Source organism: Symphalangus syndactylus, chromosome 7, assembly GCF_028878055.3.
Source record: "Symphalangus syndactylus isolate Jambi chromosome 7, NHGRI_mSymSyn1-v2.1_pri, whole genome shotgun sequence".
Classification (NCBI taxonomy): domain Eukaryota; kingdom Metazoa; phylum Chordata; class Mammalia; order Primates; family Hylobatidae; genus Symphalangus; species Symphalangus syndactylus.
This window is the reverse complement of record NC_072429.2, coordinates 49899299-49915530: the sequence shown is the minus strand read 5'-3', so window position 1 is coordinate 49915530 and position 16232 is coordinate 49899299. Positions and strand designations below refer to the sequence as shown.

Sequence of the window (16232 nt, the reverse complement as noted above, 5' to 3'; positions counted from 1 at the left end):
AGCTTGAAAGCCAATTTGAGGCAAGCCTCATAAAACTGTGCTCTGCATTGAGTAGAAACGGTTGCCAGGCACCTCTAAAAGAACCTAGTGCATATCTTGGTGTAACGGAACAGATTCATGAAGAGAAGGCTTGAGATAGCAACCTCACTACAGTCTTTCTTGATGCCAGAAAACCACAGAAGGGCCTCCTCAAGTTTTCTGTGCCCCTGAACAGGGCCAAGAAGAAGCTGAGAGGGCTAGTAAACCCAGAGGAATCTAACACAGAAGAAAGAGGATTCACCATGACCTTAGTGGACAAGGGGAGTACAGGTCTCTCCGTAGATGCAGTGAGAATGAACACCACTGGCCTAACTGAAGATATTAAGAACTCCATCTAAGTGGATGGATCCCAAAGAAAGAGAAAACACCAGGAAAAGCCTCCCACCAATACTGTAGCTCCTAAGCCCTCAGCCAACTTCTACTTCCTAGAATTCAGGTACAGCCCTGCATTAACAGAATTGACCTGCGAGTGACTTTATAAATGTTTCACCTCAGAAATAAGGTTCAGAATAGAGGTAAGGTTGAAAATAAAATATCAACACAACAGTTTGTGTGTGTATGTGTGTGTGTGCGTGTGTGTATTGCCACAGTTTCTACAGACCTGCATTTATAAGACTGTAAACTCTCATTTCTGCAATAGGCACAGAAATAAAACAGCTCCTCCTGCGGTCCAGAGCCATGTGCCTCAGAGGCCAGGACTGCCTGTGGACACCATGCCCACTGCCTGCAGCTTCTGGAAGGGGCTGCTGACAGGTAAGGGAAGGTGGACTGCATACTCAGCTCTTCTTCCTCCCTCTCTCCACAGCTAAGTTGCCAACTGAAAGTTGCCTTTTATTTCATCTCTGATCTTTCCCTTGTACCCATGCCCTCCTCTTCATTTGAACTGCCACCACCTCAGGTCAGCCCTGTTGCCTGTCACAAATTATTGTGAGAGCTGCATGGAAAGAGGTGTCAAATCAAAGGAAAAGGTCAGCCTTCCCTTGCTCAATTTTGTCCAGGTAAAGCATCATTACTTAAGTGTTTCATTTCAAAGAATGACTCTGGGGATTTATCAATGCCCTCACTCCCCCAAATGTGTTCTTATCCTGTAGGAAAACACTGATCAAATCCATGTTAGATAGTTTGGCCAGGCCTAGTAGCTCACACCTGTAATCCCAGCATTTTGGGAGGCCGAGGCAGGAGGACTGCTTGAGGCCAGGAGTTCAAGATCAGCCTGAGCAACATGGCAAAACCCCGTCTCTACTAAAAATACAAAAATTAGCTAGGCGTGGTGGTGCACGCCTGTACTCCCAGCTACTAGGGAGGATGAGGCAGGAGAATCACTTGAACCCAGGAGGCAGAGGTTGCAGTGAGCTGAGATCACACCATTGCACTCCGGCATGGGTGACAGAGCAAGATTTCATCTCAAAAAAAAAAAAAAAGAACATATTAGATAGTTAAACATGTACCCTAATAGGTGATTATTTTCTCCTGCGTTAGGATACTGTTGGTACTGTCATAAATTAACTACCACCAACAGGTAGCTTCTGCTTCCCCTCATGCTTACGTGAAAACTCTGCTGTAAGTCAAAGCCTAGAAATGAGGTCTTTAACAATGAAGGACAGTCTTAGAACCTCATGGAAAGAATCGTACCAAGTTTGAACTACTGACACTTCAAGTAACAGATTCATTGGTGCAGGCTTCCAAGGTGGTATTTCTTAGATAATTTCCAAAGGGTGTTCATAAAAGCAAACTGTTGACCCAAGATCTGGTGGAGCAAAAATAATTATATTGGACTAAAGGAACTGATGAGGAAATAGAATTTTAGTTGTTTTGTAATATTGTTGGTATTATGTTTAATGTTCTGTTTTCTGATATCACAGAGTTTTTTCTGTTTTTTCCTGATCTCTCTCTCTCACCATTAACTTAGTAGCCCGTGCTCTTGTAAACATTTTGAAATGAAAGATTTTTAAATGGTAATCTTGTTCTCACTGGCCTTTCAGAATTCAGGAACAATACTTTGTCTGAGTCTCTTTACTTTTAATGGCAATGGGGTTACTTGTATAGATTCAATAAGAATCTGTTCTCATTTTTACTCATAAATAATTGAACAAATAGATGGCACAGTCAAGGCCACATCTGGAGTGTCAATCTCATCTGCTTAAATATGAAGCCCATCATTAAGAAACAAGGGTTGTTTTTTATTTGCAAAATCATGAGGCCCTCCCAGAAACCTGGACTGTTACCTTATAATGGCACACTTGGAGGCCATCTCTCTTAAGGAGAGATGCATTCACCCTCATTTATAGATGCTACAGGCAAAATAGTGGCAATGACTTTTTAAATTTTATTTTATTTTTTTGAGATGGAGTCTTACTCTATTGCTCAGGTTGAAGTACAGTGGCACGATCTTGACTCACTACAACCTCCACCTCCCAAGTTCAAGCAATTCTCCTGCCTCAGCCCCCTGAGTAGCTGGGATTACAGGCACCAGCCACCATGCCTGGCTGATTTTTGTATTTTTGGTAGAGGTGGGGTTTCATCATGTTGGCCAGGCTGGCCTTGAACTCCTGACCTCCAGTTATCCACCCACCTCGGTCTCCCAAAGTGCTGGGATTACAGGTATGAGCCACCACACCCGGCTGGCAACATGGTGTTGTCTAGCCTCAGAATAAAAGCAATAAACAATATACCTAGAATAAGAGAGGCTTCTGAAATTTCCTAAGATTTTTAAGAAATTTCCAGACAGAAGTTAATTTTCTGGGCTATGTAGTTGCTTAACACTGCATGGCTTTAGATTTTCTGACCAAACTACAAAGAGGCTTATGTATATTAGTTAACTTTTCTTACTGCATTTATAACTAAATGAATCAGGCCTAACTGCAATGAGATTAGCTTTTTAGAAATCAAGAATAATAATTGGAGATTATTTGTAATCACAGTGTTTTGTGGTTTACAATGTCCTTCCACATCCTGACTTAAACCTCCTAAACAGCCTTTAACACAATATTCCTGAAGTCACCATGATCACATTTAGACTTGAAATCTTCATCATTTATTTGCCCTGGAAAAGACAACATAGCTTATAAAGAGCCAAATAGATAAACGCTCACACCCCATTCATTCCACTCCATTACAAATCACTCCTAGATTTAAAACCATAAGCATACACACACACACACACACACACACACACACACAGAGAAATGCAACAATTTCCAAGAAAAGCCAACTACAGCTGAGAAAGCCCAGTTCCACAGAAGGCAAATTCAAACGTCTGTCTTGGGTCTCACCAAGGAAGGTTCAAAAAGAGGCTGAGACCAGTGGGACAACATTACTTTCTCCATCATGAAAACATCCAAATAAGCCCAACCTTTCCTGCCCCTCTCAGCCATGGAAGAGAAACAGTTACCCCTAGGGAGGTATTCTCTTTCATCTGTCCCCTGACTCTGTGCTGCCTTACAAGCAGAATATATTAATAAGGAAATACTTTAGGGGAGAACTCTCTCTACTGTTGTGACATCTCTGCAGTCTCTGTTTTGATATTTGGCCTTGAGAAGTTCAAAGGATTCAAAAGATTAGAGTTCAAGAAAGACTAAGATGTACCCCAGGGCAGGTCCTGGTCTTAGATGCTGAAAAACATGCTCCTCCCACACCATAGCGAATATGACCTCTAAAAGAACCTAGTGGATATCCTGGTCTAACAGGATTATTTTCAAAGGCTCTTGTTCTTCTTTTTAATGGTAGTTGAAGGCAATTTGGTTTAGGGTCCCTAAATCTGGAGTACTTACCTGTCATGTCTGCTCATTTCTCCAGTTTGTTCCTGGTGCCTGGGACAGAGCTCGGCCACATCAACCCTCCGTGACCCCCCATTCCCGCCCAGGAATTCTCTGGAGGAGACCCCCACTCACCATTCCTTTCTGCCTTGTGCTTTGGTGGCTCAGGCTCTGGGAGACACGGACAGGGCCCATCACAGAGGGTGGTGAGGCTTTTGCCAGTAGAACAAGCATGGAACTCCAATTTGCACTGCGAAAGAGAGACACAACAGGTCTTAAGAATGCAGCCACAACAGATCCCTACTCTGCCTCCTAAGAAACAGCAGTGCCCTTTGCTTCACAAAAGCAAAGACAAAGCAGGGAGAGGTCGACCTCAGGTAGAGGTCTCAATTACAGAATACTGAATAAGAAATGGCCTTTTATATTTCACCAAATGCAGAGGATAACGTCTAAAAACACTGTGGAAGCCCTAGAAGACTTCCTTTAATGATGGTAACCCCTACTGTCACTATTTCTAAAATAAAATTATTAATATGAAACTTCACATCTCTAGAGTCCTATCTGGTCCAGGAACCCCCTCCATTCACTTTGAGGCATCTTCTCCACACTCCTCCAGTGTGGAGGCAGCACCGCTGGAATACCGCTCCTGGTTCCTCTCAGCCTGCTCACATGCCCTTCCTGGGAGGGAAGAGTAACAATCCCTTCCGTAAGTCTGTACGGTAATCTGAGGCTCAGCTCCTTCCCCTTGGGAGCAACGAGGAATGAATGCTTTTGCTTCCATTGTCTAAAACCTAAGTTTACACGGGTCTCCCCCCATCAGAGGATGCCTGTGGTCTAACTAGCTTGTGACTCCGTGGAAATGTTTACCTAATTCTAGGATTAAATACTAGAAGCTCATAATCCACACCCTCTTATCAATGCTTTATTAGTGGCAATGATAATATTTTAGTCATTTTTCTGTCAGCTCTTTACTCTTAGGTCTCAATGAATTCTCAGAACACAGGCAGGAGAGAAGAATGTTATTAATAGGTGCAAAAGACTATAACAATTTCAGCATTTGTATTATTCCTACATTATGGAAGAAGAAATTAAGACTCAGGTTAAGTAACTTGCAAAAAATCACAAAGCTCAGGGCTAAGCACTTAATGCATTCCACAACACTGTGTATATGGGGCTTCGGAGTACAGACATCCCATACTGAACTGTGTGTGGCTAATTATGCAACTTTGCTATTGGCCTGGATCTGTGTTGTCTTAGAGTTTACTCCTTTTTTGTCTGTAAATTTCTCAAGATCAAGGCCAGTGTGTAATCGGTCCTCTGCAAAGAGCCACAGGCCCAGGACCACATGCGTATCTGGTGGAGGTTCAAAGGAAGAAGAGATAGGTGAAATTTAATGAGCACCCACTGTGCGTGCAGCTCTTATCAGGTGCCATGGGGAATCTTTTAAATGAAAGAAAAGAGGAGATACAGTCCTTGCCCTTGGAAAACACAAATGCATACCTTTGAAAAAAGTCCACTTGCATTTGCAAAGCCACACTCATGAGTGCAGATAAATACTGGCTCATTGTGAGAGGACAAGCTATTCAGTCCCTATGTCGATTAGAAATGGAGGGAAAGAATACTTTAAATCTGGTTCTAAATGTACTGAAGTCGCTCCTGTGTCACTCCAATGATCACCCATACAGTCGCCGGCTGCCCATTCAGGGAGAGGGCAACAGAGCAAACCTACAGAGTGCTGGCTCCCTCTTGATACAAAACTCCCTCTTGTGCATATTTGTTCAGTGTCTAGTACGTGCCCAGCATGGCAGCAGGCATTGTGGGGGCTACGCAAAAATAAGCCATTGACCACATCTCACACATCAACTGAGCTGATGAAGCAAAAAAGAGTGTGTCCTTGTAAAACCATGTGGATGTGACTATGAGGTGAGGCAGGACATATGTCTCCATAGGGATGGGGCACAAAAGAGGCCCTCAGGTATGGGATGTGCTACAGAGAGCACGTGGACTGAAGGTGAGCCAAGTGGAATGCCGGGAAGGCAGCAGGCAGGTCACTAGCACGAGGAGCTTCCTTTCACTCAGCACAGCATGTGTGCACCTGCCCAGGGCCGGACAGGGCTGCCATGACTGGCCTGCTGCCTCCTCCACCTCTTCTGGGCTAGTTCTCTGGAACAATCCTCTGTTTCAGACCGGTGGTTCTCTGGCTTATTAAAAGAATCCTTAAAGCTAATTTAGGGGAAAAATACATTTTTATGTGTCCATTTATTTTATAAAGTCAAAATTATTACATTTATCATAAAGCCTTATCATGCTATCGCTGTTACTGCTTGATTGTATCTGTGATAGACTGTGAGACTCCCCCTCTTCACTCCATTCTCTTCTCTCTCTGAGAGAGGAATCCACACTTCTGTTCCAGGCCCCATGTCTTGCAGCAGCATCTCCCTGTAGGAGGGTCAACTTTCCCACCAGCTCTAGCCATATGCTCACTCCAACCAGTGGTGGTTAGTAGGAGGGATGCAAGCCAGGTTTGAGCAGACATGTCAAGAATCACTGGTTTCATCACCTCTCTTGCTCTTCTCTACCATGAAAATGATGTGCCAGGTAAGGGCTGCTCCCTTCTGCCCAGGACCCAGAAGGCAGAGAACATGGAACAGAGCTGAAGTGTTCTGAACAGAGCCACAGCTGACGCACAATGTGAACAGGGAAATAGGGTTTATCATAATAAGCCAATGATGTTTGGGGATTATTTGTTATTACAGCATAACTTAGCTAAAGCTGACCAACAGAATGACTTAATTCCTGCTAGACCACGAAGGCCTTAACAGCAAGAAAAGGTTTTAGTTACTGTTTTATCCCTGGCATGATATGACATACACAGAGCCTTGGCATAGAGTAGGTGTTCAATAAACAGCTGCTGAATGACAAAGGCAGAAAGAAGGGAGCCACAATTCACTTTGTTGCTCTGGAGCTCTGTTCCAGTCCCTGGGTGCTTACCAATCTGCCTGCACAAGGAAGGAAGTGCTGGAGCTCAGTACTCAACACATTCATCCTGAACCATCCACTCTGTCACCCTGGCTAGAGTGCAGTGGCATAATCATAGCTCATTGCAGTCTTGAACTCCTGAGCTCAAGCAATCCTCCTGCCTCAGCCTCATGAGTAGCTGGGACTACAGGTATGTGCCACCATGCTTAGCTCTTTTTTTAAAATGTTTTGTAGAGATAGGGTCTCACTATATTGCCCAGGCTGGTCTCAAACTCCTGGGCTCAAGCCATCCTCCCACCCCAGTCCCCCGAAATGCTAGAATTATAGGCAAGAGCCATCATATCCAGCCATAATTCCATTTTTTATAAAGCTCAAAACAGGCTATTTAGAGATACATATACATGTGGTAAAAGCTTCTTTAAAAACTGGCAGGGGAGGGGACCATGACAAATACCAGGAAGATAGGGGTCACCTCCCCATGGGAGGCAGCAGGATTAGTCAGACAGGAGCCCAAAGGAAGCGTCACAAACATTGATGATGTTTTATTTTATAAAGTAAGCATTAGATTCTGAGGTTTTTGTTCTGTTACTAGGCTTGACAACTTCTATAAATAATATATACATTTTTATGTATCAAAGACTTTATGATAAAACATAAAACAATGTTTATAGGCTCCTATGGAGGTGACAACCAAGCTAGAACCACGCCTCCCAGAAAACTCCATGAGCAAGTGTTGGGAGAGCCCTCCAGGAAGGGTTGAGAGTGTGAAGCTCTGCTCCTGAGCCCACGGCCTCCCACAGATGTTCTCTTCCCACAACACTTCTCTAATTCTCACCCTTGAAGTTACCCTCCCAATCACTTTTCCTCATCCTCCCTCCTCCCTTCTCCCAGGTGCTTTCTAGGGAAGAACAGACACAGAAGCAAAACCTGATCACCTTACACTGAGGACTCTATGTAAAGACTATAAATCTCGGCCGGGTGCGGTGGCTCACGCTTGTAATCCCAGCACTTTGGGAGGCCGAGGCGGGTGGATCACGAGGTCAGGAGATCGAGACCACGGTGAAACCCCGTCTCTACTAAAAAATACAAAAAATTAGCCGGGCGCGGTGGCGGGCGCCTGTAGTCCCAGCTACTCGGAGGCTGAGGCAGGAGAATAGCGTGAACCCGGGAGGCGGAGCTTGCAGTGAGCCGAGATTGCGCCACTGCACTCCAGCCCGGGCGACAGAGCGAGACTCTGTCTCAAAAAAAAAAAAAAAAAAAAAAAAAAAAAGACTATAAATCTCTGTTGTTGAAGCACCCAGTTTGTGGCACTTTGTTACAGTAGCACTAACAAATTAATATTCTTTCCATCCAGATTTTTTAAAAAGAGGGAGACTCTAAGGAATGAAGACACTTTGTGTTAGGTTTATAAAGCACAGATCTTTGTGCCAAGATGGCTCAGCTCTGTTGGAAAGAAACAAAACAAAAACTATGAAACAGCAGCCTCAGGATATGAGCAGTTGGACCTAAAGAACTTGGCCAAGTTGTATCAGTTGTGACGCATGCCCAGAAAAGAGGAAATATTAAAAATTCAAATCTTTATATTGATTTTATGATAAGCAGTCAAATAAATAATTAACTCTAACTCTCTAAAGGAGGAGAGTTGAGGAACTAGGAAATAAGTTAAGGACTTTTAAACATTATACTAGAACCCATATTCATACACAACATATTATTATAAATACAAACCCCTGGGAATTCTAGACCCTTGACCTGCTAAAACAGAGCTGCCTGCCCTTATCACTGCAGACAGAAAAAGAAGCGAGAGCCAATGAGGACATGAATGGGCAGATTTATTCAAAATGTTGACCTACTTAAAAATAAATGTGCTAGCAGATTTCCCAACCAATCTTTCCTTCCATTTTGCATAACACGCTAATACATTGGTTGCAATGAGTGAATGTTTTCCTGCAAATGGCCAGTAAATCTTTCTCTTTTATGACTTTTAAAGCACAGCTAACAACCTCTTTCTGGTTCATTGCTCACACAGGTCTCAACCAAGTACATTTCTCTACCACACCACACTCTACTTTGCCTCTCATGCTTTGGGTATTATTTTTAACATTTTATTCAAATTGCTTTCTCCACTGTATTTCATCAACCTATCATCCATTTTTTAAGCCAGACTGTTGACAGTTCACAGTTAACAATTTTGTTCACAGTTGATGAATTCTGATTTGTTTTTATTCACCCAAAATCATGTCACAGTAGGTGGTGGGGGGAGCAATCCTGAGGCTTTGCGGGCTTTAATAATTGGACGGGAAGTGAGCGGCTGCTGACTGCACCAGTCAGATGCCAACATGCTGTTCCTGGCTGACGGGAGAATAACCACCCATTTCTGCATGGGGCTTGAGTGGCTCAGTGTTCATCTGGAAGAAGCTATGCACAGAAACAAGGGAAGGTCTTTGGTCTCATTTAGAACCTTATTGAACATCCATAAATATATGTGTTCCTTTCTGCATTTAACACATATTCACTGAGCATCTACTATGGGCCAGGCCCTGGTCTAGGTGTAGAACCAATGGGACAAAGGCCTGTTCCCATGAAGTTCACATGACAGGCATTGATGGGAGTCAAGGAATTAAACAAGAGAGAGAAAGAGACGGAATAAAGGAGAGAGAATGATGTATTGTATGGTGTGATAAGTAAATCTTCTGGAAAGATGACATCTGAGCAGAGAACAGAATAAAGTGAGCCATGCAGCTCTCTGGGGAAGTAGGGTCTGGGAAAAAGGAAGCACAAAGGCCCAGGGTAGAAGATTCTGACTACACTTGAGAAACAGTGAGGAAGCTAGAGAGGGATGAGGAGAGTGGGAAGGACCATCTCAGTGGAACAGATGGTTGGCCTGTGTGTGACCCAGGGCACAGTCTTGCATTCTCTCTCTCTCCCTCTGTGTGGTACACACACATTTCTATGAGTTAAGACTTTCAAATAAGTCAGAGCCTTAAACTTCTTGAAGACCAAGCTGCTAAAAATATAAAAGAGGAAAATGCTTTTTTTTTTTCACAAGAGAATAGCAGCTACAAAATTTAAAAGAAAGGCTAGAGTTAGAAAGTCACCGTTTTGAAACTCCTCGTGTAATTAATTGCGTCAGAAAAGGACCATTTAATGTTTGCTAAAAATTATGGGTGAAAGTTATTAAAGAATGAAACATTCACACAGTCTTAAAATGTCTCCTTACAACGTTATTATTATACAAAGAAGAAAACGCACACTTTCAATAAAACAAATGGCAGTCACCCCTTAACAAAGGGACCAAGGGTCCAAGCTAATACCACTGGCGATGGGACAGGCTGGCATGTGCCTCCTAATATGCAACAAAAGAAAATACACAGTAGCACCTGTGAGGCACTGGTATTAAAATGGTTGAACCGGATTCTATGCATTAGGAAAGAGACAAATCCAAAATTGAGGACATTTTATAACAGTCTGAACTCTAAAAGCAAACAAAACAAACCTGGGGCGGGTGGATTATCATACTAGAGTAATCATTTCTAATTAAAATAAATTAAAAATTGGAAACAAATGAAATGAAAGTTAATTGAAACTTGGCTAATAATTATTATACAAAACACATTATTATACAAACATTTGGGGAAGAATTTCTGTGATGTTAATGTGAACTATATGCTAGGTGATATTATGGAATGTTCTTATAGACATAATACCTACTAAGGTTAAGTTGGTTATATAAGAGAATGCCCCTTTTCTTAGGGGTGAGGTGTCACAATGATGCAAATTACTTCTAACTAGTTCAGGAGAAAGTGCGTATGTATATACAGAAAGCAAGAGTGCACAAATGTGCCAAAATACTAACAACTGCCAAGTCTTTTTGTTTTGTTTGTGTTTTGAGACTGAGTTTCACTCTTGTTGCCCAGGCTGGAGTGCAGTGACATGATTTCGCCTCACTGCAACCTCCGTCTCCCAGGTTCAAGCAATTCTCCTGCCTCAGCCTCCCTAGTAGCTGGGATTACAGGCACGTGCCACCATGCCCAGCTAGTTTTTGTATTTTTGTTGTTGTTGTTGTTGTTGTTGTTGAGACGGAGTCTCGCTCTGTTGGCCAGGCTGGAGTGCAGTGGCGCAAACTCGGCTCACTGCACACTCCGCCTCCCAGGTTCACACCATTCTCCTTTCTCAGCCTCCCAAGTAGCTGGGACTACAGGCGCCCCCTACCACGCCCGGCTAATTTTTGTATTTTTAGTAGAGACAGGGTTTCACTGTGTTAGCCAGGATGGTCTCGATCTCCTGACCTCGTGATCAGCCCACCTTGGCCTCCCAAAGTGCTGGGATTACAGGCGTGAGCCACCACGCCCGACCTAATTTTTGTATTTTTAGTAGAGACGAGGTTTCACCATGTTGGCCAGGCTGGTCTCGAACTCCTGACCTCAATGGATCTGCCCACCTCATCCTCCCAAAGTGCTGGGATTACAGGTGTGAGCCACTGCAACAACTGTCAAATCTTAATGATGGGTATACAGTATTCATTGCATTATTCTTTAAATGCTCTGTACATTGAATAATTATTAAACTAATAGCCAGGGGAAGAAAATTTAACTTGCTTTGCCCAGTGGTGCCAGGAGAACTCTTCCCAGAAACCACTCCTCTTTTCCCTCCCTAAACTCCTCCCTCCCCAGTGGCTCCCTCTTGCAGCTCCCGCTAGAGGGCGGCTCTCGGGGCAGGGACTGGATCCTATTTCCTGCTGTATCCAGGCTGGCTTACACCTGGTAAAGAGCTGACCTTCAGTAAGGATTTGTTAGAGGGAGAAGTGATTGAGGTTTTCCCGAAGCACAAAATTCTCTTGATTGATATCAGCAATTAGCTTTGCTCATTTTCTCACCTTGTTTATCTTGTCAGTGATTTAGCAAACCCTTTTCTAGTGAGTGAGGAGGTAAGTTTCAGTCCAGCTCATGTACACATTGTCACAGGCTTGGTTTTAGAGGCAAGGCTGAATAAAGTTTCTCTAAACTGTGTAACAAAACCAGTGGAGAGTCTTGCCATCCTCAAGGCAATGCTTCCAAGAGTGTCCGGCACCGTGGAGAGGAGTGCAGCCCTGCCCTGCACACGCAGGCCCACCCCCGGCAGGCTCCTGGCCCCTGCTTTAAGCTCCCAAACTGCACACAAGGGGAACTGCCTTGGCTCACCTCCACTGTTCTCACTTCTGGGCATTTTCCCTGTTATCTCCTCTGCCTGGGATTTTCTTAGGACTGGACACTATTTTGACATTTTAAATTTCTGTGGGATTTTTTACTTATCTGGGAATTTGGAGAATAGTGCAGATGAGGAAGGACTTGAAGTTCCCGGGCTTGTCATCCTCTCTAGGAGATGGCTGACCCCATGGAGGGAGGACAGCCTGGTGTACATCAGAGAGGTGGGACCATGCGCAGCCTCACCAGGCAAGGCCTGGATGCAGCAGAGAGCCCAGACCCGAAGGGCTCTAAGTGAAGGCCCACAGTCAGGCCAGCTGCAGCGCTCTCCTCTTCCAAACTGAACTCACATTAGCCTACAGTGGGGCAAAATTATCTAAGATAAAGACTATTTAATAATAAAAGGTAGGATATCTCATGTAATTTATTGAATACTGCACTGAAAGTTAAAAAAAAAAAAAAAAGGAATGGTTGATGGGTAGCCAAAGTACAGTTTCTACTAAATTCGTATCTCCTTTGCACCATCCTAAAGTCATACCATTTTCAGTTGAGACATTGTAAGTCAGGGACCATCTGTGTCTAATACATTTTTTGTTTATTTATGGGATATACCCTATGTAACTCTATGTGAGAGCAGATGTTAATACATTCATTCTATAGATTAAGAAACTGAGGCCGGGCGCAGTGGCTCACGCTTGTAATCCCAGCACTTTGGGAGGCCGAGGCGGGTGGATCACGAGGTCAGGAGATCGAGACCACGGTGAAACCCCGTCTCTACTAAAAAATACAAAAAATTAGCCGGGCGCGGTGGCGGGCGCCTGTAGTCCCAGCTACTCGGAGGCTGAGGCAGGAGAATGGCGTGAACCCGGGAGGCGGAGCTTGCAGTGAGCCGAGATTGCGCCACTGCACTCCAGCCCGGGCGACAGAGCGAGACTCTGTCTCAAAAAAAAAAAAAAAAAAAGAAACTGAAACTAGAGAAAGCAAATGACTGCCTCGGGGACACAAGGTGAGTAAGTAGTAGATTTAATTATTATTATTATTATTTTTTTTTTTTGAGACAGAGCCTCGCTCTGTCACCCAGGCTGGAGTGCAGTGGCGAGATCTCAGCTCACTGCAAGCTCCGCCTCCTGGGTTCATGCCATTCTCCTGCCTCAGCCTCCTGAGTAGCTGGGACTACAGGCGCCCACCACCACGCGTGGCTAAATTTTGTATTTTTAGTAGAGATGGGGTTTCACCATGTTAGCCAGGATGGTCTCAATCTCTTGACCTTGTGATCCACCCACTTCGGCCTCCCAAAGGGCTGGGATTACAGGCATGAGTCACCGTGCCCAGCCCCTGCAGATTTAATCTTTAATTCAACCCCTTCACTTCTTCCTAGTCCAGTGCTATGTGTAATGACTCACAGACTTCTACAACAGTGAGGGGTTTGGCAAAGCCTTTACAGGCATCCTAGGAGGACAGAGAGGAGAGGGAAATTATGCCAGAGCTGGGGAAAGGGAGAGAACAGGAGGTGCCCTGCTGGCGGCTGTGTGGTGCTGACCTGCAGGGAAGAAATGGAGTCAGCCAAATACAACCCTTGCTTGTCAACTGTGACTTGTCACTAATGATAGTGATGTTACTCAAAGTCACTTTAACATGTTGCAATTAGCTAAGCCAACTTACAGAAGTGAAGCTGATCAGCTCACAGACCTGAATCAGGTGATGTGGCCACCTTCTGTGTTCCAGAAGCTGACAGCAGCCAGACTTAGCCTCTCCTGGAGGCATAAAGGCCTGCAGCTATTCCTAGCTAACAGATTAACTGTCAAGTGTGATCATCGAAGCTCTCCCAAGCAGTCCAGAGTGGCCCAGCCAGGGCCTCAGAAGACAGTTCTGTTCATAGGATCTGGCCTCCAAACTTGACTCCCACCTGATGCAAGCTCCTTGAGAGAGCTGTCCATGCTCATACACCCCAGGGCCACATATAAGCTGTATCTCAAAAGTGGACAGGAAGAGCTTGCTGAAATAAATTCATCATCTTCCCAGAAACTCTAGGAAGTTGGAGACTATCACTCTCATTTTACAGATGAGAACGAAAAGGGTAAGAAAGGAAAGAACACAAATAAGAATGAAAGAAGGAGAGAGCAAGAAAAGAAAGCTGTAGAGGAGGCATGGCAGAGGAGAGGAGGGAAGAAAAGAGAGAAGAAATACAAGGAGGAGAACAGAGGAGATGCTTCAAGTATAGAAAAAAGCACAAAACATCCCAGAGAGACTTGGGAGGTGCAAGAGGCAATGTGGGAGCAGAGACCTTGTTCACATGTCTCTCCCAGCCTGGATATGTGGGCTCAGGCAGCGCTAGGAGAAAGGAAGAGGATGTTCTGAGGTGCTGGCACCTGCTTAAAATTAAAATGTCTCTGCAGCTATAAATGCCCTCGAGATGCCTGTCTCTCCAGCTGTCCTGGTTTCCTTGGAGCGGGCCCAGCCCACACTAAGCCTCCTCTCCATGCTGCCTATTCCCCACTGGCTCGGGCAGTTTACTCCACAGATGGAATTCACCGGAGGTGGAGGGCAAGTTGAGGTGGCACCTGATTCTATCATGACTTACATCTCTCCAGCTGTGATGGTGGGTAGGGAGAAACTCTCTGCCCAAGGTCTGTCTGCATCTCTCATTACAAACCTAGTAGGGAATCTGACACCCAGGATGCCACTGCTTACTGGGGTTAAAGGCAGGTCAATTTACATAGCCTGTCCAAATCTTCATTTCCTTCTCACTAAAGATAATCCCTACTTCCTATAGCCATCCTGGGAGTAGAAAGGATAACTAATGATCTCTAGATCTCTAATGCCTGGCAGCATTCCTGGCACATGGTAGACAATTAATCGTTGCTCCTTCCTCCATCCCCCAAAGCCCACATTCATTCTCTTCTTCCAATAGCTTCTCCACGCCAGAGTGATCTCTGTAAAATGGAAACGTGTTTGTGACACCCTAACCCAGCTTGCAACCATTCCTTGTATCCTGCTATCCTCAGACAAAAAGTAAAGATTTTTAGCCCAGCAGAAAAGGTCTCCAGAGATCTCTACCCCACATATCTCTCCACCCACATCTCTTATGTCTCCAAACACCTGCTTACTGTGACCCAGCTTGCAGACCACGCTCACTCCCCCTCGGTCTCCTCGGCCATGTCCCTCGAGGCTTCCTCTTGGATGCTTTGCTTTGTCTACAGCTCCCCCAGGAGCCTGCAGTAGGCATCCCTAGGTACTTCTAGCACCTGCCCACTTCTAAAACTCTGTCTCTTGCCCTGTACTTCAATGACAGCTTTCTTGCCTATCTCTCTTATGAGCTCCATGAAGACTAGGTTTTAATTCACTTGGTTAGCCCCAGTGCCTAGAAAAGAATCTAAAAAAGAGTATGTACTAAATAAGTATTGGACAGCTGTATAGATGCATGGGCAGGAGGATGGAGTGACAGCCCCACCCATCTAACCACCTGCTGAGCCATCAACACAGCTCTGTTGTCATCTCCAATGCACTTGGCCAAATGAAGTCATCTCTCACTATCCATCTCCAGGCTTTGATACTCCTTGGGTCCATGAACAGCATCTGGACTGTCACAGTCCAACAGATGCAAAGCTTTGACTGTCTCTCCTACCATCCCATCTGATTCCCCCCACTTAGTGAAATGTTGTACCAAAGATCCCAAACTAACATTTTGCTCTCAAGCCCTGATCAAAACTCAAGTCCTCCCTTTTGATGCTGGTCACCATCTGGTACTGATGCTGCTTCTTCAACAGCACTGCTCTGACTCTTCAACAACATGCAACAATCCTTTAATAGCTGTCTTCTCCCTCCTCCCCATCCCTGCTTCACTCTGATGTTGCCCTCATCTGAATACCTCTTTCTTTTCCCATCCCAAACCTTCCCCACCCAGGTGTGTCCTCCTCTGGACACGACCCTGACCACTCTTCCTCCTGCAGACCCTCCTTGGCTCCAGTGACATTTCCAGCCCACCCCACTCAACCAACTCAACCACACACAGTCCCATGCCTGCTCTTCTGGTTTCCTCTTACCCTCTAATGTTTTCTTCCCAATTATAATTTAGCTGCTAGACTTCAGGATATTTGTGTCATGTGTCTATGTATTCTTCATAATACAGATACGAGCACTAAGTATATTTCTATTCTTCACAGTGCTGGTAGAAATGGCTTCTAATTATTCATAATGTATGTGAGGTTTAATATAACTAATCATGAACCTGGCATTGTACTAAAAGTTTTACCTATATTTTCTCCTTTAATTTTCA

At 44.6% G+C, this 16232-nt stretch overlaps 1 protein-coding gene across 2 annotated transcripts in view; it reads right to left on the bottom strand.

Annotated features, from left to right (window-relative positions):
- Window positions 1-16232, bottom strand: part of SPOCK1 (SPARC (osteonectin), cwcv and kazal like domains proteoglycan 1) — a 527530-nt gene that overhangs the window by 82963 nt on the left and 428335 nt on the right. For both annotated transcript variants that reach the window (XR_010121709.1, XM_055286154.2), the window contains exon 6: window positions 3930-4044. Coding sequence is in view for 1 of the 2 variants with exons in the window: in XM_055286154.2 (XP_055142129.1) it covers window positions 3930-4044 (115 nt within the window). In the remaining variant the exon portion in view is untranslated. The remainder of the gene's footprint in view (window positions 1-3929; window positions 4045-16232) is intronic.